This window comes from Amblyomma mixtum, chromosome 10, assembly GCF_055824585.1.
Source record: "Amblyomma mixtum isolate Tamu chromosome 10, ASM5582458v1, whole genome shotgun sequence".
Classification (NCBI taxonomy): domain Eukaryota; kingdom Metazoa; phylum Arthropoda; class Arachnida; order Ixodida; family Ixodidae; genus Amblyomma; species Amblyomma mixtum.
Window position 1 is genome coordinate 102751578 of NC_143021.1, and position 27258 is coordinate 102778835.

The 27258-nt window shown below is 51.0% G+C and overlaps 1 protein-coding gene across 1 annotated transcript; it reads right to left on the bottom strand.

Annotated features, from left to right (window-relative positions):
* Positions 1–2477: 2477 nt before the first annotated feature.
* Positions 2478–10915, bottom strand: LOC149326565 (uncharacterized). Its single transcript, XM_089563263.1, has 2 exons — positions 10683–10915; positions 2478–3213 (listed from the first exon to the last, which is right to left on the bottom strand). Exons 1-2 carry the CDS (start codon positions 10808–10810, stop codon positions 2967–2969), a joined length of 375 nt encoding a protein of 124 aa, XP_089419389.1. The 5' UTR covers positions 10811–10915; the 3' UTR covers positions 2478–2966.
* Positions 10916–27258: the final 16343 nt, after the last annotated feature.

The window sequence follows — 27258 nt, forward strand, 5'->3', positions numbered from 1 at the left end:
TTTGCATTCGGAACATGTCGCGGGGTTTCGGTCTAAATTAATTGTGAGCTGAATTGAGGGTGTCTTTAAAACGACTGTAGTTTATGAAGGAGCGCTATTGTCGTTCGGAAAGAGTTAATTTACCCGCAAGCTTCAAACTAATCGGTAGATGATCACTGTTTGCGGCGCAGTCCACAGGCGCCCAGATGTGACAGAGACTCCTGGGGAGGAAAAAGTTAAATCTAACGCAGAGCACATTGACCACGTACAAGTGTAGAGATTCCTCAATTGTTGCAGACTCTGTTCTCACAAACCGAATAAAATAGTTTAGAGCCGAAGCAATCTGTTTGAAAACCCACGTCACGTGGTGCAAATTGAAATCCCCAACTAATAAATCCTGAGATCGGCTACTAGACATGAGTGAGTCAAGAGGCCGAGTGTCATGCACACCTGCAGGGAAATATGCATTAGGTACAGTAAAGGGCTGTTGACCTAGGATATTAAGATCAACCGCAAGTATTTCACATTGATTGTCCGAATACTGAAAAGAAAAGGAGGCCCTGCGACAAAACGTTGAAGAAATCAGCACTAACAACCGCTCCCCTCCTCGTGAGGACTGGTCAAGTTGGAACGAGCGGTAATGTTTGACACGATAATAAAAATCTGTAGTAAGCCATGTTTCCTGTAATGCAATCAAATCCGGTAGAAGTTGGTTGCATAGACATTTCAAATGTGTTGAAGCTGAGAATATAGATCGGCAATTCCATTGGAGTACACTTATCGACCCTATCTTAGCGGGAGTGCCGCAACAGAACTGCCGCTTCTAAAATATTCGTCCTGGAATTTTGACTAGCGTGATTTTTCTTTCACTTGGACTCAATACTCAAAGAAGACCGACTTCGTTTTCGAACGCGGATATCAAATCCTATCTCAACACATTCATCAGAGGATGGATACATAACGCTGTTAGCTAGGGATATTTCAGAAGACGTTTGTCGCTCGTGCTGACTTTGGCCCTGCGGAGTGCTATTGATGACCACAGATAGTGGAGGAGCATCCCAAACCACACAGGGCAACAGCGGAGCGGTGGGTAGCTGCGGCAGATTGGTAGTCTGGGTAGCTATGACCTGGGAATTGCACGTGGATACGACTTCCATAATGCGTTCTATTGCATTTGACATTGCTTTTTGAACTCCCGCTGTGATTGCCTGTGGCCAAGAGGCGTCCATTACGGGTGGACATTTGGAAGACACACTAGAATAACATGAAGCTGCCTGTTTGACTGCCGCAAAGGCTTCTCGTCGCGTGCATCGGCGTTTATCTATTACCTCTAGAACTTCAACATTTTGAGTTCGTGCAGGACAGTCAATTTAGCTGAGTGGGAACCACCACACAGATGTTTTCCTTGCTGTTCAGGACATTTCTCTCTAGCATGACTTTCGCCGCATGCACAGCAACGTAAGCCCGATCTGCAGGCTTTGCTGCTGTGGCCAAACCCCTAGCAGTTCTCACACTGAAGGGCACGAGAGTTAAATGCATCTACTCTAAACACCAGTGGCCACACTTTGATCTCTGACGTGCACACTATACCTGCAAATGTGGCTGTGACGGACTCTGTAGGAATGTGTTTACCCCCACTACCAGTATGCTGCAACGATGGACAGCAAGGACGCGTGCAGACGAGAGGTTCTCAAGCGTTTCTGAAGAGCTCAATCGAGAGTCGAAACCTCGATCTAAGCACTTGGAGCACGAGAGATGAGGTGGAATGAATGCGCTCACCGGGTGCTTTTCGAAAGAGGTACAGTCTTTGTCAAAAGTTTAGAGCCCAGGGGGTTTGCTTCTAAGCCTCGAAGTGGGACTCCTGTAACATTGGTGGTAGTCCTACCCATTGGAGGAGGCAGGACCAGAAATATTATTACCTTCAGCAAATTTGGAGCGCTGGAGATGCATTACGAACCAGACAGTGTGCTTCAGAAGCAAACCCCCTGGGCTCCAAACTTTTGACAAAGGCTGTGCACTTCAAAACGTTTGGCGACTCAATCCTTGACCGGAGACCTGCACAATATTCTACCCCTGCAGAACTGCCGCACATCTGAGATCCGCATGTAGTGAGGCGATGTAGTCTGAAGGGCCACCTGTACCACTTCCGGGTTGTTCAAAAGGGTTGCGCCTCCATCAGAAGGAACTAAAACCACAGGAATGCTGGTTACTCCACTGCGAAAAAAGGACATATATTAGGAGCTGGTCCTGATGAAGAGAGGCCGACCAAGAGGAAAACCTCTGGCCGGGAGAAAAAGTAGACATTAAGCCTTCGTCCTGCGCCCAATAACTCTTTAACTGGAGCAGGCACACAGAAAAAAAGTGGGCAAGCTAACACAACACCGCCAGGTACTTAGCTACTACCCCGCAGCAGGACAAACAACGCGGCCAGGCCACTATTTTCCGTCACCGTGATCTCAAGCTCATCATTTCACGCGCATTTTGATCATTCTCTTCCTTTTACGATCGCGGCGCTTGCACTAGGCCAGCGGCCATTAATCTCTTTTCCATCGTTCATCAAGTCTCACTTTTCGGCTTGTCGCTGCACAACAATATTAAGGTGAAAGCCTTTTATGGCTAATGAGTGGCATGGACAGGATGTGTCACACTTTCACCAACCCATGGCCAATCCACAATCCAATCTATAGTAATCCAACAAGCAAATCTATAATCCAATCCAACAAGCCAATCCATATTCCACAATCAATATACACAGTAGCATAACCTTTTGGTATTCAGTTACAACAGCACAGCATGCAATCAAAAATGCAACAATTCTCCGCGCTTCTCTCAACACTATCAACATGACCACATCAAGCCTGGGTCCTATGTCACTATAGCTGTCATCACATAAGTGGCGGCATCTTGGACAGTTGGAGGTTACAAAAAAAAAACACTTCCCCGTCGCTGTCATTCCTATTCCACTTAGCACGCGCACAGATCATATTTTAGGCTTTGTTAAGCAACCTCCGATGCAGCACTACTAGGCGCCGCTTGAGACGTGACTGCATGAAGAGCTCGCCAACGAAAGCGCCACATGACAGCGCGCAGCCCAGGAGGTACACTGCACAGTACAAGACAAGGGGCTCCTTCTGACTCCCGTCGTGGCTCGCACGCGCGTTTCCCGCTGGTCGTCGGTGACGGACGGCGAGCCCTGCTTCCGCAACGGCCAGAACGAGGCGACGATGCTGGTACCTGCGGAAAAATGCGTCCGCGAATCCACATTGACATGGCGGCAGCAGAACGAGGTAGTTTGACAGGCTTTCATATCAAACTGCAATGTTTTGCACGAATACACCGGCTTTTTTCTTCTACAAATTTTCGCCCCTGTGTGCTAAGAATGAATAACGTCTACAGCAATCACGCAATCTAGAAACACAATATGTTTTCTTTGAGCTGCAGGCAAGTCTTGTTTCTTTACGATGCACAAAATCTATACCTCTGCCGTAAGCCAAGAAAGAAAAATGATCGCCTAGTTGAGACAACAATCCACCAGTTTGGGCGACCTTTTAAAGGCTTCGAAAAACAACTGTTCAGTCGTTTCAATTGCGCCCGCAAAGTTACGAAAAACTCAGCTACGGTGATAGCATCAAACATTCTTGACAGTTGTCGAAAAACAATCTCCACGGCTCTCGGCCACGCTGATTTCTGAAAGATGCTTCGAAATAAGTCGCAAAAGTCACAAGGACAATCCCGAACAAAGTAAAAGCCCTTGCGCGTGGCTTTGATCATAGTCAAATCTGGTCGCTTCTCGAATAAAAAACAAAGTGTAAAAGCAGCCTGCCCGTCGGATTTTAGCAAAACAAACAATAAAACCCTTCGTGGCCATACTCCCCTCTCTAACAAGCATCGACACGAAGCTTTGCAATGAAAGGAAAAGTGGACACAAATAAACTTTGTAAATACGAGAGCAAAACAAACGTTAAACGACCCTAAAATGGCTTTTGATGCACGACATCTAGCACTTCTTGTGGCCAGCGTCACAGGGATGCTTTCACTTCATTAAAATAACTTCGTAGTCTAGTCGATAGCCTGCGAATGATGTTATATAGGCCGAATTGGCGGCTTGAAAGTTTCACGCTCAGACAACAGCGGTGAACAGGTATCGACAACAAACCTAGCCAGTCCCCTGGCTTGCATTCTCCGTGGAATCGACGCAGACTGCAGCTTCGGGCATTGGTGTGCTGTGCTGGGGCAGGTGGTTACCTCCAGGTTGTCCTCGTCGGCGACGACCGACAACATTGCATGGAGCGTTGTCGTGCCCTTTCCTTCTCAATAAAGCAAGCGATTGCTCCCAGAGGCTCTCCGACACCTGGATCATGTTTTAGATGGTGCAATTCTTCCGCTTGATCTCCGACGGCTTGGCTTTCTGGCGGCGACACGCGGTAGGGGCTACGGCGCAGAGTTCGACAGTGTTCGTCAGCTACATTGCGATGTTTGTTAATTGGCGCTTGTGGGACCATTGTCCAAGACGGAAAACTTTCGCTGTAACTTTGATTAAGACTTCGTTCTTGGTATTGTCTGTTACGGCGCAGGGCCGGGATGGTGCCAAAGGCGGGCCAGTTCTCTTGGTTGGGCGAATCTCCGGCAGATTCCCCGGACATGGCGAAGGCATCTTCTAAGTCAGATAGCTGCTCTAATAAACCGATATTCGTGCCTGAGGACGTGTCGGTATTCTTCACCTTTTTGTCAACACCGCCTCAGATTGTACATTTCACAAACAGGCGATGTCTCTAGCGATGGCCAGTCTGATCTAAGACCAATTGCGTATTTCCATCAAAGAATCCCTCCGTTTTCTCTGCAATCACGGTACCTGGCAGAAAAGTGATATTTCACCAGCCTGGAACATTCACTTCTTATTAAGCACACTCAATATGACCCAATGCTTTGTTCTTGTCTTCGAAGTAAGGGATTCATCCGTCGAAAACGTGACAGACTTTGATTGAATGCCGATGGCTGCTTGGTGCTCAGTCCAAAGCTATATGCCAAAGACACCGTCTCGGGAACAGTGCTAGAGGAATATATTGTTACATTGCATAGTTGCTAGGCGAAGACGACGTTGATTTGGACGTTCGGCAGTGGACGACGACGAGGACGTGGCAATTTGGGCTGGAGTGATTTAACTCGGCGTGCCTTCTTACTGTGGCCTGTCCCGTTTGCTGCTGGGCTAACCCCCCGTAATATTTGATGGAGGTCGTGCTGGGTATCACACCGGGACCCTGCCCTGGGCCTCCGCAGCGGTCGTCAGCTTCGAGCCATCACTGTGCTGTCCAACCCACCTCCGGCCGCAGCATCACCACCAGCGCCGACCATTGCCGAGGCTCAGCCTCGCGACCCGGGCGCCTTTTGTGGCACCGATGACGTCGATGTCGAGGATTGGCTCGCCATGTATGAGCGAGTCAGCAAGCACAACCGCTGGGACGCGACGCTCATGCTTGCTAACGTTATTTTCTACCTGGCGGGCACGCCGCGCGTCTGGTTTGAGACGCATGAAGAAGACCTCACCTCTTGGGACAACTGCAAAGAAAAGCTCCGAGACTTATTTGGCAAACCAATTGGACGCAAGCCGGGTGCTAAAAAAGACCTTGCTTCTCGAGCACAGTCGTCTATGGAGTCATACCTCTCGTACATCCAGGAAGTCCTCGCTCTGTGCCGAAAAGTAGACAGCGCCATGCCAGAGACCGACAAGGTGGGCCACATCCTGAAGGGGATTGCTGATGATGGATTCAACCTTCTTCTGGGTAAAGATTGTGAAACGGTCGACTCCGTCCTCCAGGTATGCCGGCAATTCGAGCAGGCAAAACAACGCCGTATTGCTTCTCCTTTTGATCACCTTCCGAACACGGCGGCGACATCCTCCTGCGAAGACCTGCCAACACTGCGACAACCGTCCCATCCTGCCAATTTAACTAGAATTGTACGCAGAGAACTGGAAGCTATGACTCCCGTCACCTTTGCCCCTCAACCGGTCGACTCTACGATTGCGCTGATCCAGGCCGTCGTTCGCCAGGATTTTGCGAACGTGGGCCTCAATTCTGGCCTGCCGTCTGCGTCGCCCTGTTTGCCAAACACCGCTCCACTGGTTGCTGCTGCTTCACCGACTCCGACCATACTCCCACGTTACCGCTACCGGAATCCTGCGGATTAGCGCACATCGGACGACCGCCCAATTTGGTTCACCTGTTCGCGTGTCGGCCACATTTCCCGTCACTGCCGCAGCCGTTGGTTTTCACCACCTCACCATCGTTCCACTTACCACCGTTCCACTTACGACCTAGTTCCAATTATGATCGCCGTGCCGGCTTCGCACCACGCCAGACGTCTTCCCGTGCTTAGTCTCCACACGCTTTCGACACTTCGACCCCGCGAAGGTCCAGCCGCTCGCCTTCCCCTCAGAACCGCCGCTCTCGTTCTCCGCAATATCGACGCCCGTCCACTCCACCTTTACCTGGCTCTCACTCGGAAAACTAACCAATGCAGCTCCCAGAGGTGATGCTGCATTGATGACCCGGCCCGAAAATCTTCTCTTGACCCCCGCTCCTCGCCGCAGCCTTCTCGATATCTGCGTGGACGGTGCACCAGTTAACGCTCTTATTGACATTGGCGCCCAAATTTCTCTCCTGAGCTCCTCGTTTCGCCGTCGTCTGAAAAAGGTTGTGACACCTGTTGTTTCCTCAGCCGTTCGCGTCGCCGACGGAAGTGCTGCTGCCGTTGTTCGACTGTGCACTGAGCGTGTTTCCATTGCTGGTCGTACAACCCCTGTCGCGTTCATTGTTTTCATTTCATTTCATTTCAATTCATTTTATTACCTTAAAGGCCCCTTAAAAGGGGTGTTACGTAAGGGGTGGCAAGAGTAAAAGCACAAATTCACAATGACAGGAAAGTTTCTACGTTATCAGTGAAAAGACTTGGGCAAGTGATGATGGCAACGTTGTTCGGAAGGCCGTTCCAGTCTGCGGCTGCACGAGGAAAGAAGGAATTAGAAAAAGTGACGGTGCGTAATCGTGGACGGGCAACTTGTAGGCGATGGCTGGTGCGGTGAGATATGCGTGCGGGTGGAAGAATATAAGGTGCGATGTGCATAGGGCTGTGGAAGAATTTGTGAAATAAAGACATGCTGGCAATGCGACGGCGGAGCGATAATTGTGATAGTCCGGATGCTGTTTTTAAGCACGAAACACTGATGTCATAAGAGTAGGATGAATGAATGAAACGAGCAGCGCGATTCTGAACAGATTCGAGGGCATTGATGAGATATGCTTGATGAGGATTCCAGATGGGCGACGCAAACTCTAATTTGGACCTGACTAATGACTTGTAAGCTAATAACTTGACATGATGGGGAGCATGATGAAGATGGCGCTTTAGGATACCTAATGTCTTGTTTGCTGACGATATTATATTAGTAACATGCAGGCTCCAAGAAAGATCGCTAGAAATAGTTATGCCTAGATACTTGTATGATTGAACTAGTTGTACGGGAACTTCAGATATTACGTAAGAGAAGGTTAAAGGAATACTGCGACGGCTAATGGACAAAAGATTACACTTACGTGGGTTAAGTTCCATTAGACATTTATTACACCACTCCTGAACGGCATTAAGATCATTTTGAAGAGAAGATTGGTCAGCGGTGGTAAGAATAGCACGATAAAGTACACAGTCGTCAGCGAACATGCGTATGTTAGATGTTACATTTAAAGGCAGATCATTAATGTATATAAGAAACAGTAGTGGGCCAAGCACAGATCCCTGTGGGACGCCCGACGTTACTGAGAGTGAGTTAGAGTTCTTATTGTTAACGGAGACAAACTGCGAACGATTAGTCAAAAATTCTTCGATCCACTTCAAAATATGGGGGTGCAAATTTAATCGAGAAAGTTTTATCAGCAGGCGTTTATGGGGTACTTTATCAAATGGTTTGGCAAAATCTAGAAAAATGATATCAGTCTGTAGATTACAATCAAGGTTAGCATGCAGGTCATGAATGAATGTGGCAAGTTTGGTCTCTCAGGAGTAACCCCGGCGAAATGCGTGGTGAGCAGAATGGAAGAAGTTATTCGAATCAAGGAATGCCATGATGTGGGTATAGATGACGTGTTCCATGATTTTGCAGGGAATACTAGTTAGAGAGATGGGGCGGTAATTAAGCGGAGAGTTCTTGTTACCTGATTTGTAGACTGGAACGACCTTCCCATTTTTCCAGTCTATGGGCAGTTGACCTGTGAAGAGTGACTGAGCGAATAACAAGCACAACAGAGATGAACATATATCTTTGGTATTAATCAGTATTTTAGCGTTGATATTGTCAGTTCCAGCAGAGGATGATATTTTAATATTTTCTATTAGTGACAAAATTCCTGCAGAAGAAAATATAAGAGGAGGCATAGTATCTTGAATAATTGGGGGGTTTGGAGGAAATGTCGGCTCTGTTTCATTAGTAAACACGGATGAAAAGGCTGTGTTGAACATGTTGGCGCATTCAGTTTCAGAGACATTTGCACTCGAAGCATCAGTGAGGGAAACAGTGCGTGTGCGCTGGGGGTTAATGACTTGCCAGAACCTACGGGGGTTAGTTGACAACATTTTAGGCAGATCGGAGTTAAAAAAAGTGCGTTTGGCTTCTCGAATAGTTGATAAATAAGTTTTTTCGGCTCCATAATATTTGTTCCAAGCGTTCTGACTAGGAAGCAACTTGGCTGATCGGAAAAGACGCTTCTTTTTATTTTCAAGACGTTTGAGTGTGTTTGTGAACCATGGGTTTTGAGGGTTATTTCGTATATTTATGTTTGGAATAAACCTGTCGACCAAATCTTCGATTTTCCTCTTAAACAAGGACCAGTTATCATCATGGATGGATCTGTGATAAAAGCTGGATTGAAATACTGGTAAAAATGCGCGAAGTTCATTATTTATTGCTCTGTAGTTTCCTTTATCGTACAGTCGGATAGTTCGTTTAGAAGTTACGCGTAAGGACGGTTTAATCGTGAAGCCGGCATGTATGACGTGGTGATCGCTGACGCCTGGTAGATACGTGACGGAATGAACGCATTCAGGATTATCCGTTAGTATTAGGTCCAGGATATTAGCGCAGTCTTCAGTTACACCGGTTGGTTCGGATATAGTTTGAACGAGGTTAAAATTATGGCAGATTTCTAGAAATTCATTAGCATCCTTATTACCTGTAGCGGTTAGATTATGCCAGTCAATGCTCGGAAAATTGAAATCTCCGAATAGGAGAGTGCAGGTGTTAGGGTGCTTAGCTTTAATTTCATTTAATGCGTTATTAAGTTTTCGAGGGAACTCTGGGTAGCTAGGAGGCCTGTAGCAAACGCCAATCACAACTGATTTAGGTCAAGCATGCCATAAAACCCATAATATTTCTATATCTGATGAAAGGTGGACAGCTGAGCATGATAGATCCCGAGCAGTTGCATTCAGTACCTTCCCTCCCCTTCGGTCTGGGCGATCTTTGCGAAAAACACTGAAATTAGGCAAGTCAGCAAGGACTTTACTATCAGGAATGTCACTGTTTAGCCACGTTTCCGTCAAGACTAGTATGTTGCTAGCAGATGAAGTGACAATATGGGAGATAATGTCGCGCTTTGAAATGAAACTCCGCACGTTAGTAAAGATTGCTGACAATGAAAGTGCTTCTTGCTGTGCATGCTTCGAACGATCTGTCGATAGGTGCTGAGATGGTTGCTATTTCACTTCTTTTACTGTTTGTGATGATTCATCGAATATGTAGCGTTTAGGACCAATATGTAATGTTTTGAAGCGCAAAGAGAACTTATCGGATACTGATCTGGCAAAGGTTACAAGATGTTTGCGGGCGTTACGAACGGGAAGGGAGAAGTCTTCGCCAATACTGTAGTTGGTGCCTTTAAGTTTAGTTCCTAAAGAAAGGATGCTTTCTTTAGTTTTCAATGAGGTGAATTTAACGATGATTGGCCTGGTGCGATCAGATGAGTGGCGCCCGAGGCGGTGAGCACGCTCGATTAGATTGGGTTCGATGGCAAAATCTAGTTGAGTGGGGCAATGACGAATGACTGTTTCTTCCGAGTCTGCATACGTTTCAGTGGGGTTAGTGTCAGGACTATTGTAAAATATGAGATTGTTACGGCGAGAGCGATTTTCTGCATCGTCCATACGTGCTTCAAGTTTGTCGATCTTGCAGGTAAGTTTAGTGTTTAAAGTTTTCAGCGCGTCTATCTCAGAATGAATAGTGGAAAGTGTGGCGTAGTGTGATTCCAGGGTGTCCATGCGCTTGTTTAAGTCGGTCAAGGTTGTTTTTGTACTTTTTAGTTGATCTTAAATGTCCTGAAGATCGGAAATTAATGTAGCTTGCCCGGTAGTTAGTTTCTGGAGCTCGGAAAGTATGCAATCGTAACGGTCGGGGCCTGGGTTAGATTCGACATCGCCTGAGAATAGTAAAAGAAAACGGAGAACACGTGAACACTCGGCAACAATACTACAGCAGCACTGAGGGCTCGGCAGCTGCATTAAAAAGTAGTTACTGGTTTTTTTAGCAAACAGGGAAAACTTGTTACTAACCTGCATTGCGAAAAGCAGAGGATTAGTAGTCTGCGTTGACACACAGCTACCGAGCCCACAGAGCGGCGGCGATGACAGCATGGGCTTTATATGCCTGATAAAATTACCAGATGTTGATGTTCCTGGCGACGGGGCTGGCCACTGTTGGTCCGGGATGACGTACTCTGGCGGCGATGAGGCAGTTGATGGGGTAGCAATGGTGATGGGGCAGGCGGATGAAAATAGTCTTCTTCATGATACTTCACGGCGGCCGTAGACACTGATGAACAGGAGGCAGACGGTAGAGCGGCGAAAAGCAGTTTCAGGGCGAGGGTAAGCACCTGCATTGCGAAAAGCAGAGGATTAGTAGTCTGCGTTAACACACAGCTGCCGAGCCCACAGAGCGGCGGCGATGACATCATGGGCTTTATATGCCTGATAAAATTATCAGAAGTTGATGTTCCTGGCGACGGGGCTGGCCACTGTTGGTCCGGGATGACCTACTCTGGCGGCGATGAGGGCAGTTGATGGGGTAGCAATGGTGATGGGGCAGGCGGATGAAAATAGTCTTCTTCATGATACTTCACGGCGGCCGTAGACACTGATGAACAGGAGGCAGACGGTAGAGCGGCGAAAAGCAGTTTCAGGGCGAGGGTAAGCACCTGCATTGCGAAAAGCAGAGGATTAGTAGTCTGCGTTGACACATAGCTACCGAGCCCACCGAGCCCGAACATTTCCCCCACGATGCGATCCTCGGTATCGACTTTTTAACGACGCACGCGGCTCTAATTGATTTCGCCACTGGCCTTCTTTGTTTGGACTTGCCGCTCTGCTCCGAAAGCGCCGACACAAAGCCGCCTCGCTTACGTGCCGCTCAATTTACTCGCATGCCGCGTGACGCTGCAGTCTATGTCCCTATGTCCCCGTTTCGCGCCGTTCCTGATGGTGTCTACGTCACGTACCCAATCAAGGACGTTGTCCTCCAGCGTAACGTCATCCTTCCACAGACAGTCCTGATAGTCACCGGCAACCGCACCTACCTTCCGATTTTCAACTTCAGTCTCTCTCCCCAAGTTTTGCCCTGTGGCATCGCACTCGCTGAATTGGTTCCATTGGCCGAATGTACAGTTTCTGCTCTAACAGCTGAGCCTAACGTTGGTCTCCATGCCCTTTCCCGATCGGCCGCTTCACGCCCGGACCCTACTTTTGCAATGATCGCGGCGGATTTGCCACCTGACCACGCCAACGCTCTCTGCGCCTTTTAGCTTCCTACAGTGATGTCTTCGACTTCGGGAATCATCCTCTTGGCCAAACTTCTGTCGTGACCCATCGCATCAATACGGGCGATGCCAGCCCTATCCACAGAAGGCCCTATCGTGTCTCTCTTCCTGAGCGCCATGTCATCCAAACAGAGGTGGACAAGATGCTGGCAAACGACAATATCGAGCCTTCTAGCAGCCCTTGGGCATCCCCTGTGGTGTTGGTCAAAAAGAAAGATGGCAGCTGGCGCTTCTCTGCCGACTATCGTCATCTTAATGAAGTAACGAAGAAAGACGTCTATCCTCTTCCGAGAATTGATGACGCCCTCGACTGTCTACATGGTGCCAGCTACTTTTCTTCTATTGATCTCCGTTCAGGCTACTGGCAAATCGCTGTTGACAAAAGGAATCGTGAGAAGACTGCCTTTATCACCCCGGATCGCCTGTACCAATTCAAAGCTATGCTTTTCGGCCTCTGCAACGCTCCTGCGACAATCGAGCGCATGATGGACTCACTTCTGCGTGGCATCAAATGGACAACGTGTTTGTGCTACCTAGATGACGTTGTCGTTTTCTCCTCAACGTTCGAAAGCCACATACGCCGTCTTGCTACTGTCCTTGCGGTCTTCTGTCGCGCTGGTCTCCAACTGAACTCCAAGAAGTGGACCTTTGGCCAGCGCCAAATTGAGGTCCTCGGCCACTTGGTTGATGCGTCTGGTGTAAAGCCCGACCCTGATAAAGTTCGTGCCGTTCGTGAGTTCCCCAGTCCCCGTTCCTCGAGCGATGTGCGCAGTTTCCTCGGGCTCTGCTCGTATTTTCGCCGGTTTATCCCCAACTTCGCCGACAGGGCCCGTCCCCTTACCACCCTCCTGAAGAAGGATGTCCCTTTCTCCTGGGGCCTTGACCAAGCTCGCTCCTTCACGGCACTTGTTGCGGCACTCACTGCTCCTCCTGTGCTGGCCCATTTAGACCCATCTGCGCCTACGGAACTTCGCACAGACGCCAGTGGCCATGGTATTGGCGCCAATTCTTGCGCAGCGCCAATACGAGCACTTCCGTGTGATTGCTTACGCCAGCCGCCTGCTCTCTCCTTCCGAACGTAACTACTCCATTAGTGAGCGGGAGTGCCTTGCTCTTGTTTGGGCGTTAACGAAAATTCCGCCCTTATTTGTTTGGAAGGCCCTTCTGCGTAGTTACGGATCACAATGCTTTGTGTTGGCTGTCTTCTCTTAAAGACCCTACAGTCCGTCTGGGTCGCTGGGCCTTGCGTTTGCAAGAATACACATTTAATGTTGTCTACAAGTCCGGCCAGCTGCACCAAGACGCTGTCTGTCTGTCCCGCCATCCTCTCGATACTCCTGATTCCCACACCCGTGATACCGACGACTGTGTACTGTCCGTATCAGACTTTCTAAACATTGGCGACGAGCAGCGCCGTGATCCATCTCTGCGCCTCATAGTCGACCGTCTCCGCAGCTACCCTTCTGATCCTGCTCTACGAATGTTCGTGCTGCATCATGATACTTTCTACCGACGCAATATGCACCCAGATGGCGCCCACCTCTTGCTTGTCGTCCCGACCCATCTCCGCTCCACAGTACTTCACCAACTTCATGATGCTCCTACTGCAGGGCACCTAGGCGTGTCACGCACATACGATAGCGTGCGCAGGTGGTTCTTCTGGCCTGGTCTTTACCGCTCTGTCCGCGGTTATATTGCTGCTTGCGATCAATGCCAGCGGCGGAAAACGCCCCCACTTCCACCCAGTAGCCAGCTTCAGCCCATCGACATCGCGACTGACCCATTTTTCTGTGTTGGTCTCGACCTGCTTGGTCCTTTTCCCCCATCAACTTCCGGGAACAAGTGGATTGCCGTTGCGACCGATTACACTACCCGGTACGCTATCACGCGCGCTATCCCTACCAGCTGTGCCTCCGATGTCGCTGACTTTCTTCTCCATGACGTCGTCCTCATTCATGGCGCTCCTCGTCAACTGCTTACGGATCGCGGCCCCTGCTTTCTTTCTAAAGTGGTCCACCACCTTCTGCGCTCATGCTCTACCCGCCACAAGTACACGACAGTCTACCATCCTCAGACCAACAGCCTTACTGAGCGTCATAACCGCACCCTGACGGACATGCTATCCATGTATGTCTCAGACCACCATTGTGACTGGGATGTCAGTTTACCTTTCGTGACGTTCGCCTACAATTCCACACGCCATGATACCACCGGCTTCTACCCCTTCTACCTGCTCATTGGCCGCGACCCGTTGCTACCCTTCGACAGCCTCCTGCCTCACGACCCTTCTACCAGCAGTTACGGTTGTGACGCCATTGCCCGAGCTGACGCCACCCGACAAATCGCTCGAGATCGCCTCGACGCTTCACAACTCGCTCAAAAACGACGGTACGACCTTCATCACCGTGACGCCCATTACCCTTCCGACTGCCTCGTACTCGTCTGGCTCCCTGCGCGCCGTGTGGGCCTGTGTGAGAAGTTGCTGCCTCGTTACGTGGGTCCTTACCGCGTCTTGCGGCAACTGAGCAATGTGACCTACGAGATCGCGCCCCTGCAACCCCACACTCCTCGTGCGGCTCCCTCCACACAGCTCGTACACGTCGCCCGTCTTAAGCCCTACCATTCAAACCCACTACCTTAGGACGCCCAGGGACTGTGCTTCCTTCCGCCCGGCGGAGGAGGGCCGGGGGGGGGGATAGTGTTACGGTGCATAGTTGCTAGGCGAAGACGACGTTGTTTTGGACGTTCGGCAGTGGACGACGACGAGGAGGTGGCAATTTGGGCTGGAGTAATTTAGCTCGGCGTGCCTTCTTACTGTGGCCTGTCCCGTTTGCTGCTGGGCGAACCCCCCGTAATAATATGAAGCTCGCAGGGTACATATATTCTCCGTCTGTGCATTGTCCTGACGGTGAAACAAGATGGCCTCCAGCAGCCGCTAAATTTCAGGGCCGTGAGAAGTGGCTGTAAATATCTTGAGCTGTGCCGAAAACTCTCCAATGATCAAAGAGTAGTCCGCTCCTGAGACCGCTCACGCCGTTAACGTGCTACCACTGACAGCCACTTCAATGAAGGCGGTTCGCATACTCGCATTGCAGGCTGTAGGGTCCGCTCGCGGGCCAACTCAAATCCCGCGCCGCTCACCGCGGGTAACCTCGAACCTTTCCATCCGAGTGGTGGGGTGGGGGGAACCAGGCTACGCGAGGGAGCCTTCTTAAGGCGCGACCTCCAAGGCTCTCTCTCTTTTTGGACACCGGCTCTCCCGACACCTGCCCTGCCCGAGGACCACCTGACCCCCGCTGGCCAACGACGCCCGATCCCCCTGCAATGTGAGAATAAACCTTTTGTTACGAAGACCTGCCTCGAGTCACTGCCTGTGCGTCCCCGCGCAGAGGAATCGCCCACAAACAATGGCGCCCAGCGTACGGCTTTAATTAACACCTGTGTGGACTATTTCTCTGCCGATTTTGGGACGTGCAGCCAGACTCGTTGCAGGCCCTCTTTGTTTGGAGCCACGCCGGACCGCTGGGGTTAAGGAGCAGGTCAGGCGGAATGTTCGCGGGGTAGCGACTTGTACAGTGTTGTAAATTTGTTAGGAGTTTAGAGTTGTTTATGTAGTTTTTTTTCGGCGTTTTCTGTTGTATATTTCATGCGTTTGTAGATAGATTGTTGTGTATATGAATGTTTTTGTCCGCTCGGTTGCCATGAGCCGTTAGCCGGTGCGCCCGGACAGTTGACGCGGGCTTTCCTGGCAAAAGTTGCGCGCAGGGTAGAGCCTCGGCTTTTCCCCGTCAATTTCAGCGAACTATGCCTCCCAAAAGGCACATTTCAGCCACGGCTTTGGATGGCGGGGCAACCGGTAGTGAGGCGAGGAACGCGGCAGAGATTCCCGACGCGGCAGCCGTAATAGGGCAGGTGACTGAGATGTTTGCCGCATTAGCCCGCCAGCTCGGTGCGGTGGCTGGCGCCAACCAGGCCGCAGCATCGGTAGCATCGGCGACAGCATCGCGCCCGTGGATAAATATGGAGGTCCCCTCCTTTTGCGAGTACACGGACGCTAAATCACTCCACGAGTTTTTACAACAACTCGAAGACTACCAGACGGCTCTGGGCGCCCCGAATAACGTGATGCTAGGGCAGGTCCTGCCTGTAGCACTCGTCGAGAGCGCGGCGCGGTGGAGGCGCTGGCAGCCGACCTTCCAGTAGATGGCGGACTTCAAAGACCGTTTCCGAGCCAAGTTCTTGCCGCCTGACTATGAGCGCCGGATGCTGGAGGAGCTCGCGTTGCGTACCCAACACCCAGAGGAAAGCCTCTTCGAGTACGTACGCGCAAAGCAGGAGCTGTACAAGAGGGCATATTCGACGGCAACCGACCGAGATCATGTTGCGCGTGTGATCAGGCAGTGCCATTCACGCTTCAAGCCGTATCTGCGGGGCCGCAGTTTTACAAACCTCGAGGCCTTAGCACAGGAGGCCAAGACCGTGCAGGCGGATTTACTTGCCGAACTTTTTGTCTCTAGCGTTTGACCATCTTCCGATGTTTGTTGCTGTATGCCATGTAAAGGGGGGTCCGGGGGTCCCTCAAGTGATCTGCGATCACTTTTTACCCGGACCTACCCACATCTATGATGTAAAATAAACAAACTTCAAACTTCAAACTTCAAACTGCTCTATCAGCCACCCCCCTCCGGCCAGCCGCAGCGCTAGAACCGGGATGCGCATGGTATGGAGGCCGAGAATACGCGACGAGGGCTCGGCGCGCCGAGCTAATGGCCGTGGAAAGGCAGGCGGAACCCCCTGTTGTCCCTCGCGCGCTTGACCCGTACGCGTTCGAGCAGCGGCGTCGTGCCGGCCTCACAGGCCGCGCGCCGAGCGAGCGTCAGGAATGCGCGGAGAAAGGGGAGAGTCATCCCCAACTGCTTCGTGGTACGAGGGGTCCCCAGTCCACGCGGCGGGCGAACGACCGGCTTTGCTGGAATTGCAACCAGCTAGGCCACATGGCACGCGATTGCCAAGCTAGGCGTATGCAGGGAAACGCCAGACGCTGGCGGTGATGTCTGGTGGCACCGCCCTTTCACCGCCAGTGGGAGAATGCCATGGTTGTCAAGGCGCTAGTCAGGAAAAGAACTCGCGCGCCGGCGACGGAGACGCCTTTGTCCCGCTCGCCTGTAGAGCTCCGGGAGTTGTTCCGCGTTCAAGCCCATTTTTGCTAGTGCAGTTAGCGGGTTGATGCTGCTCCGCACTCGTAGACACGGGCTCAACGCTGTCACTGGTCGGTGACGAGGTGTACGAGGCCTGCCGGATAGCTAACATTCGTGTCAGACCGGCCGAAACCCCGTTTAGTTTAGCAGCTGGGCAGAAAAAGCAAAGGCAGCAGTACGTTTCACGATGCGCTTTGATGGCAGAAAGCGGAGACATCGCTTCGTCTATCTGCCTGGCTTGTTGATACCAGTAATTCTGGGGAGAGATTTTCTCTCGAGCGAAGGCATTGTGCTCGACATGGGGGAGAATGGCTATCGTTAAAGCCCGCTCGCCCCCCTCATTCCCTTCGAAAGCGCACCCTTGCCCGGCTGTCGTGCACAAAAGGCGGGCGTCCACGCCTGTGCGACAGAAAGGCAGGGGAGCTCCCTCGAGATGCAGAAAGACGGTGGCCCGTAAGAAGCAGATATTGCGTCTTTCTCAGGACCCAGTAGTGAGCGCCGAAGGTTCGCGGCAACTTTACTCCCATTTTCGGATTGCTTCACGGAGAAACCCGGCAGAACCGACCTGCTTCAGCACGAGATTCAAACAGGTGATGCGCGCCCTTTCAGGTGTAACCCGAGGCCGTTAAGTGCACATAAGCGGCAGCTTCTCGACTGTGCCCTTGACGAGATGATTGCTACCGGTGCGGTGAGACCCTTAGAAAGTCCCTGGGCGTCACCAGTGGTTCTAGCACCGAAGAAAGATGGATCGGTCAGGCTGTGTGTTGATTATAGTAAGCTCAACTCACTGACGCCTACGGTAGCGTACCCTTTTCAGTCAATCGAGGCTGTGATGTACGCGTTAGGGAACGCGAGGTTCTTCAAAGTCCTAGATGCAAGCAGAGGATACCTGCAGATTGAGGTGGGCGGAGGTGATATTGAGAAAACCGCATTCACCTGCCACCGCGGGCTCTTCGAATTTACTATACTCCCGTTTGGAATGTCTAACGCCCCGAGCATGTTCATGCGACTGATGGACATCGTGCTGGGCGATGCAAGGTTCAACTAAGCCATGGGGTACCTCGACGACGTTGTGATATTCTCACAGTTGTTCGAGGAGCACCTCATTCACCTGAATTCCATTCTTGATAGAATGAGACGTGCCGGCCTAACCATCAATCCAAAGAAAGTGCAGTTGGTATCGAAGAGACTGAACCTCTTGGGCTTTGTCGTGGATGACGGCACACTGAGACTGAATGATGACAAACTGCAGGCAATTCTGAACTACCTCTGCCCAATAGAGCAGAATGTTGGGCCAGTTGGTGCAGCGACATATTCACCCATGCTTGTGAAAAGTTTGCAGAGGTTTTTGGGGATGGTTGCCTTCTACAGGCAATTCATCTCGCGCTGTTCGAAGCTTGCAAGGCCGCTGAACCTGCTGTTGCGCAAAGGCTCGAAGTGGGTCTGGGAAAAGGAACAGAGTGACGCATTTGTTGCCTTGGCTCGCGCGAGAGCAAATGCCGGTAGTTGCACCTCCCCGACCTGAACAAGCAGTTACTCTTGCAGACAGACGCTAGTGACTACGGTGTTGGAGCTGTTTTGTTGGAGCTGTGTCCTTGACTGAGTGACTGTGGCTTCGGTTTCTTTCTTTTGTCATGATTATGTTTTTATTTTTCTGATTTTTATTTTGTTGCCGGCGCTCAGTGCTTTCTTTGACTATTACGGTGATAATGACATTGCAGTGACTTGGGTTTTCTCTCTTTTTTATTACTATTATTTAATCCGCGGACTGCAGGCTGTGCTTTGGCTATCTGCCTGCGTTTTTGCGTTTTAGAGAGTTTTTTAATGCTCTGTTTTTCGCTTAATTTTTTTTTTTTTTCGAATTTTTTTTTTCTTTAGAACTTTTAGTTATTTTTCATTTATTTTGAATTGGCGTTAAGCCTGGCAAAGCATTGCTGGTCCAGGCATCCTCTCTCTTTCTTTTATGTTTTTTACCTGTTTTTTTAGAGGACCAATAAAAGGAACACGAGGGAAAACTGCGCCCTGTCGCGTTTGCTAGTCGCACGCTCACATCAGCGGAGCGGAATTACTCCGTGACCGAAAAGGAATGCCTGGCGATCACGTTCGCATTGTCGAACTTCGACATGTACCTAAACGCAGTGGTCTTCACCGTGCAGACAGATCACCAGGCATTGTCTTGGTTAAAGAGGCTCAAGAACCCCGCAGGTAGAGTCGCGAGATGGGCGTTGACGTTGCAACGTTACGCGTACGCCATTGAGCACCGCTGGGGCAGCTTGAACAAGGTGGCCGATGCTTTATCGCGCGCACCATGGAAGGCTGGCGGCAGCGCTTCGGAGGCGCAGCCCAGCTTCGAAGAAAGTGGCGTCACCGCATTTAGAGAGGAGGACAGGGCGGACGGGAGTGTCGCGCCCGGTTTGGAGAGAGAGGAGACGGACAAAGGTCCCGCACGGTGCTGTGCGAGAAAGGAAGCACAGCAGCTCGTGGCGGCGACGGTTGGCCTGCCAAGGAGCGAGGCAGAAAGAAATCTGTCTTGGGGAGTAGCGGTCAGTAGAGAAGAGCTGATCGAGGCCCAGAAAGCAGACGGTCTTTGCCAGCGGGTGATGAAGGAGCTTGCGACCAGCACAGCTTGCACCGGGAACGCTGAGGGCAAGTACGACGCGAAACTGGTGGGCGATGATAGGTTGCTCCTCCGCTACATACCCCAACTTGACGAGGAAGAGGCGATAGCATCCCCTTTCCGAGTCTTGGTCCCGAGAAGGTTGCGGAAACAGTTCCTTCAGTACTTCCATGGCTCAGCGCTGGCAGGCCATGGCAGCGGCAGTAAGACTTACACAAGTTATGCCGTGTCGCGACCTGGCCAGGCATGAGAAAGGATGTGCTGGGATGCGCCCGTACCTGCCCGGTATGCCCGGTATGCCAGGTAGCCAAGCCTCTGGCGCGCAAGCCCGCTGGCATGATGAAGGCGGTAGTTAGCAACTACCAGTGGCAAGTGGTCGCGTGCGATATCATGGGACCCCTCCCTCGGTCAGCGCGCGGAAACCAATTCATCCTTGTAATAACGGACCACTATTCCAAGTGGGTCGAGGTTTTCCCCCTTAGGAAGCTTGTGTCGGAATGAATTTGGGAAAAACTGTTGGAGACTTTCACTCGTTTCGGTTTCCCTTCCGACCTGATTACGGACAATGCTTCTTATTTCACAAGCAAAGTTTTTGTAGACTCTTGTTGGGCGATTCAAATTCGTCACAGGAGAACGAGTCCCTACCACGCTCAGAGCAACATAACCGAGCGGGTGAATCGAAATCTGAAGAGCATGCTGGTCGCGATGACCGAGCAGCACAGAGACTGGGACGCGCGGCTGTCCGAACTGGCGTTCGCTACAAGGACAACCGTGAACAGGTCATTGGGTATTACACCAGCTTACCTGAATTTTGGGAGAGAGATCGCTTTTCCGCTAGAGAATGCCCTACTGGACGCGGCGGGGCCCGCGCCCCCCCCCGCTTTCGCAGTACGCGGCAAGGCTCCGGGAGCGCCTGGAGTCAGCGCAGCGCGTGGCTCGCGAAAACCTCAATGTCGCTCGCATGGAGTAGGCGGATCAGTACAACAAAGGCCGCCGTCACGTCGTTTTCAACAGGGGCGACTTAGTACTCAAGAGAACGCACCCGTTTAGTAACACAGCACGCGGTTTCGCCGCGTCGCTAGCTCACAAGTGGACTGGGCCGTACGAAGTTACGGCACAGACTACGCAGCTCACCTACCAGCTGCGGTTGTTGACAAACGGCGAAACCGCCGCTCCGGTGCATGTCGCTGATTTCAAGGCTTTCCACCTTCGCAAGTACGATAACTGCGAAGCGGTGGAAAATCAGCGCAATGCGGCGATCTCACCCCCGGGAGGACGAGCAGGTAGCGGTACGGTTCGCAACCGACGCTACAACCTGAGGGCCAGGTAGCACCCGTGTCTCTGAATTAATAATCACTCGCAATGTCCTCGCCCTTCAAGTATGCCTTCTAAGAAGCTCCAGCGGACCGACACCCGTGGCTCGGACTCCAGAAGGGAAGGCAGACCACGTCCAACGGTGGCCGCCATCAAGGCGCGCCACCCAGCCGGAGGTAGGAGCCGCGCGAGTGGCGCCGGTTACACGGCTGCAGTGGCCCCCACCGCCAGCCTAGCCGCGCCGCCAACTACTGGAGAGCACCTCCCAGTGGTGCAGGCCAACGCAAGAGGGCCAGGGACGATCAAGCGCAGGGCAAGCCAAGCGGCCCAGGGTCCTGCGGCACGTGGCCACCTGGACCACGGTCGCCAACGGAGCGGCCGTCTCTTACTGCGCGCGGTTCATGTGGCGGGACCAGGCGCAGCACCTTCGCACGGCGACCTCCAGGAAGTGCCGCTGCCTTTCCGCAGCCTGACCCTGCAGGAAAGGAACCAGGAGCCACCGGCCGTGTACAACGACGAGAAGCGGGCCGGCCTGTCTTCCCTCTGCGGCACACTTGTTGTGCACCAGCTCCACCACGAGGCCGGTGCGCTGCATAGAGCGCGAAAGGAGGCGGCGGAGAAGTGCTTGGCGGCTGCAGCAGCTTCCCCCGCTGCGCCACTGCTGAGGGGCAGCCCGGAGGAGGCGGCCCTCCGAATCCTCCAGTCCAGCCGCCCAGACCTGCTGTCCCCGGCGGCCGAGGAGCTTTGCAGGGCGCTGCCGGCAGCGCCCCCAGTGGAGCCAGGCTCCTCGCTCCCACAGGCGGCTGGTGAGGAGCCCATCCATCCAGCGGTGAGCGGCCCCCCAGCTAGCTCCCCTCCCCCCTTCGACAAAACCATGGACGCCGACCCGGACCCAGAGGTCGTCGAGCGCCTACTGGCGGAAGCCGAGAGGGACGTTTGAGGGGGGGGGGGGGGGGCGAGATGTAGGGTCCGCTCGCGGGCCAACTCAATCCCGCGCCGCTCACCGCGGGTAGCCTCGAACCTTTCCTCCCTAGTGGTGGTGCGGGGGGAACCAAGCTACGCGAGGGAGCCTTCTTAAGGCGCGACCGCCAAGCCTCTCTCTTTTTGGACACCGGCTCTCGCGGCACCTGCCCTGCCCGAGGACCATCTGACCCCCGCTGTGCAACGACGCCCGACCCCCCTGCAATGTGGGAATAAACCTTTTGTTACGAAGACCTGCCTCGAGTCACTGCCTGTGCGTCCCCGCGATGAGGATTCGCCCACAAGGCTCATCTTGGACTTCGGTCTCGTCTTCTTCGGGGGATGTGATCGCGCCTGAGGTAGGTCGTTGTGATTACGCTGCAAGGTGGCCTCATTATGAACTCATGTCAGTTCGTGGTAGAGCTTGTCTTTGTCTGCGCCGCAGACGTACTAAATACGGCAGCGTCGTTGGGGGACCTTCGGCGTTTCGTTGTAACCTGTAACGTGTAACCTTTAGGTTGGAGCCCCGAAGATATGCAGCATGGCCTTGAGGCACTGCCCACGCACGACCTGCTCGATGACAACCGAAAATCCTTGCTCACTCATTTGGTAGACAGAATGGAACAGCGTTTACGACTGCAGGCGTACTGCGGGAGACTCTAAAAAGATAAGAGTATTGATTGTCAGTGAAGTTTGCTCCTCGCAAAGGCCGAAGCTCCAAAAAATAAATATCTGCGTAAAACTCAATGCCTGTAGAAAGAGACAGGCATTATTTCTTTATTTTTAATTTCCCAAATCAGCAAGCATTTGACATTACTTTTGCTTTGTTTTGTTCGATCATTTCAGCATTTTGTTTCCTTTGAAAGGTCTCTAAAAACAGAACCCTGTGACAAAGATCGAAATATGTTGCCGGCAGAACCCAGCAAAAAACGACGCGATCAGAAGAAGAAGTAAATAGGACGATGCTGGAAACATATCAAATACGGTAAAGAGGGCGGCTTTGTTTTAATGCCCAAAAGCCTGTTATCCACGAAAGCCCAAGAGGCTATTAACAATTTCAAGCCTGTGAAGTCTAAATCGTCAACGATAAAATGTCGCGCTCTTGAGCATTTTAAGAACATAAATCTCGGCAGTTTTCTTGAAGATGTGAACAGAAAGAGAGCGACATACACTTTCCTACAACGGCACACAGAACTGGATATCTCCGGCGGGGCTCCAGAGGCTCGCTTTCTACATCTGAACCGCGCGCTGTCTTCCAGTCATCTGGTGTCTACAGGTGCAGCGCAACTGCGCATGACCCAACAGTTGCTAGCGAGATGTGGCATGTATTCACTGGGGCGACTAATTAATTAGGGCGGCGAGAATAACGTGCGAGGGGATTCCGGCTGGGGATCGCTGCTGGGGCACGGTCACGCTATGGCCGGTTAGCGCGAGCTGTCGGTATGGACACGGAGTACAGGTCGGTATCTTACCGGGATGCAGACAGATGATGGAAGCGGCATCCCCGCAGAATGCATAGCTGCTTGGCGTGAGTGGTTGCTCTTCCAGCAGCCTGGTTTTTTGTGCTGCTTCACGCCCTTATCTCTGCCGCTTCGTTCTCACAGTGTCTCAGTGTGTCTTTGTTTCATCAAGCTCAAGTGTTAGCGCAGGTTTGTTGTAACTGCATTGCGCCCACGAGAGCCTTAACCGCATGCTCTGCGCCGCGTTTGCATTCCATGTTGACCCTCGGTAAACGCTTTGGCGTGTTCTGGAATAAACCGGTGTCTTTTATGCTGAGTGTAGTTGTGTCACTGGTCGGGAGAGGCCCTGGCTAGCGAACCGCGTACACTGGAAGGCAAGGCCTTCATCCCTTAAGGACATTTCCATCGAGAACGGCTCGTGGCGAAAAGCGGTAGACGAGTTCTTAAAACGTTCACTGGACCTCTTGGCGCCCGACGACACCTCGGGCGTCCAAACCTCGATGTGCGTTGTCGACTTCTTACCTAGAACTGGCTCCTGTGCCATTTCTGCCATTTCCGAGGACATGGAGAACTCGTTGTATTCAGTAACCCAACACAGGTTTAACGAAAATTTGCGCGAGGAAGCTTTGCGAAACTGTGCTTCAGGTCATGCCTGGAGCTCTTATTTTGTGCTGCTCGTTTCGGCGACACATGAGGCGTGGTGAACTTCTTCCGAACCGCGACCCTGAGCGACGCAAGGTGAGACAGCAAATAAGATGGCACGAGTGTGCAAACTCCTACCGAACAACCGCGTGGATGTTACCACATAAGCTGCCATTGCTGGTCGTTGAAGTATCCGCATGCATCGCAGAGAAGGCTGCTAGCGTCTGGTCGTATTGGAGAGCACGGGCCTCGAGGATCTTCTTTATTGTAGTCACATTATCTGTGGCTGCGGTCTTTGGCGGGTTTCGGACCACCTCGTCTAAAAGTTTTTCCTTGATGTCCCGCATGAGGAGCGCAGCTACTTCTCCTCGGTCATGTTAGAGTCTTCGGGACAGAATATACACGCCACCGCTCATCACCGTATGAAACGATGCTCTCATTTGCCTGTTAAATGCGCGTCTGGAACAACGAATTAATTTTTTCTCGGCAGACGATCTTCGTGAGTAATTTCAAGACCTCGTTTTTAAATGAGTTCCAAGACTGCAGGGAAGCATCGTCATACTCGTATCAGGTTCTAATTTGGCCACTTCGAACAAAGAATGCTTAGCGTAGTTTTCCTTGGTCCTCATATCGGTCGAAGTCCGTCACACGCTCTTACTGGCCCTTCCATTCTTGGCGCCTTCCTAGGCCTGTCCAGAGAACCCAAGATAATTACGTGGCTTTTGAAGAACCATCGCTGATGACGCAACGTCACCCGCCATTTTCTGAGCATTGCAGGTTCGCGGTGCACCAGCTCTAGCAGATGCCACGTATTGGTAAAGGTGGTCAAATTTTTTGCACACAATGAAAGGTTCTAAAAGTGAAGCCTGTATTTGTCTGATTTCAGCCCAAAATAGCCGAAAAACTAGGCGACGGGAATAGAATCAGACATTCTGGGCGGTCGTCGAAGCGCGAGATCTCCACTGCTGTCTGTCGCGCTGAATATGAAGCGAGAAAATAACCTTCGAGGTAACACTAAAAAATTACGCGTCTCGAACAATGGAGAGCGCTTGCGCATGGCTGTGATCCTTCGAGTTAAGTCTGGTGCCCTCTCATACCGCAAATTGAACAGACCCATGCCGGCGGCTTTGAGCAAAAACAAAGAAAATCCTTGAAAGAAAATGCTTCGCGGATATATTTTACTCGTGAATTTTCCTGAAAACAACATTTGGCTCATCGGATGCTCCTGATTAGATAAATCACCACACTTTTCTCCGTAAGCGCACACTGCTGTTTCGAATTCTTCAACCTTAAGCAGGGCCGCACTCTCTAAAGAGATATACCTAACCCTACCCCAGTCGCTGAACACTATTTATGTAAGCTCGCCAATAATGTGCTAGAGAAATGTTCATATCTGTTGTCAGTATGATACCGAATCATTCCAATAAGTGTGTTTCGAAATGGGAATGGTGAAGAAGGGTGCTAAAGCCTGAAAAAAAGTTTTTTTTTTAAATTTGGGCTCTGTAAATTTCGTATAGTAGACGGAACACGATGTCTCAGATTAGGTTTCTTAGTTTTACTGGCGCCGCATCGCTTTGAGACACGAATTTAAAGGAGGGAAGAAGGACTTCACTAAAATATGCGTATCGCTAACAGGACACTGAAAGTGAATGCTAAGCCAATACAACTGTGCCGGGATCTCAAGTTAGCCGCCTTTACCTGTAGCAACGCTCAGTCACCTCAGAAATTACACAAACAAATTCATGCAGCGGCTTCTATCACTCACCCCTGTAACTGCATCCCATCAAGTGAATTCTTCACCGTCGCTATTGCTTTTTCATTTTAACGCGCACTACTGTTTCTGCTGAAACGAACCATGCAGTTTGCAAAAGGTGCGGATACAAGCCTCTGTAACACTGCGGGTGGTCTTGAGATACGTGAATAGGAAGCGTCGCTGCCTTCGTGTGGTGTGAAACATGACCTGAGACAAGCTGCCGTGCACACCAACTTCATCAGCTCAATCTGTGAAAGTAGGAAGTCAATCATAAGCCTTCATAACTGTGAGACTGGACACCGATAGGGAGGACTTCACAGAAAGGAGTCGGCTGGAGAAATCATTCTTTTAGCACAGTAGTTTCCAAAGGTTCTCGCAAAAAAATCTACTACCTGCGATTAGAGCGCAAAACGACTTCATGCTATAGTGCGAACCGTTTTTGGGAGCCCACTTTACCGTTCCTAAATCCTTAGCATAGTTTGACATAGCTCGACTTCTGTGCGGGAAGCCTAATGTCGCACGAAATGCATATATATATATATATATATATATATATATATATATATTGTCAAAATCAACTGTCGTGCAATTGTGAAAAGTTCTTAAAGGCGAGTCAACTGTTTTTTTATTCATTATTCCTGATTCGACGATGAAAGTGAGAAATTAATATGTAATTAACAAGATGCGACATCCCATGCGTTGAGCCTGGAGTGAGGCCCACGGCGAGACGAGAATCTGAAAGTTACAAAAAAACAAAGTGCGCATATTTGGCGAATATCTTCCCAACGTAGTTTCTTGTTTCGGTTATTATTTCTTCTTACTGCAGCTATACAAATATCTGCTAATTGTTAAAAGCTACAGAAAATATATTCTTAATGGAAAACAATGAATTTCACCGCCAAGAAAACTTTGCTTACCTATGTGGGTTGAGTGTGTGCATTGCAGTTGCTTGCAACATCGTCAAGTGGTGTTCACCCGGGACGAGGCCCCACTGTGAAGTGACTGCCACTTCGTCGTCAGTGCAGACTGAGAGGGCCACATGCGTTCCTTCACTTGTTTTCTGGTAGCACTGGGAGATGTCAATCTGGAGAATGGGACCCTCTCCGCACAATTTTTCCCACTTTCGCATCATGGAGAGAACCCTTAGAAAATCTAGCCGCATATAGTTTGAAAAGAAGTTACGCCATTCGTTGCTAAGACACGGACATACTATGCCACTTTTAATCTGCTGCTTCATTTCTGAAAAAGAGTTAATGCTTTTAAGTGTTGATGTTGTGCTGCGTACAGAGGTGATACTAGACTGGACATAATTTCCCAGCACCATCATGCCAAGGACCCAGACAGCAGGAGCTAGACCGCGAAAAGAGGGACTGCAATTCAATGACGTAGGTAGGCCACTTTTAAGAAACGTACAGGTGAAAAACAGAAAAAAGCCCAGATTGCTGGGGTTTTGCAGATTGCTTAATAGAAGGCGCCAGCG

What these genes read in the sequence shown, in the direction of transcription:
- LOC149326565 (XM_089563263.1), bottom strand. Translation starts at nt 10,810, where the DNA reads ATGAAGAAGACTATTTTCATCCGCCTGCCCCATCACCATTGCTACCCC. An exon ending in GCCAGGAACATCAACATCTG is followed by an intron (nt 3,214 to 10,682) that starts GTAATTTTATCA and finishes ATTTTTCCGCAG; the next exon opens with GTACCAGCATCGTCGCCTCG.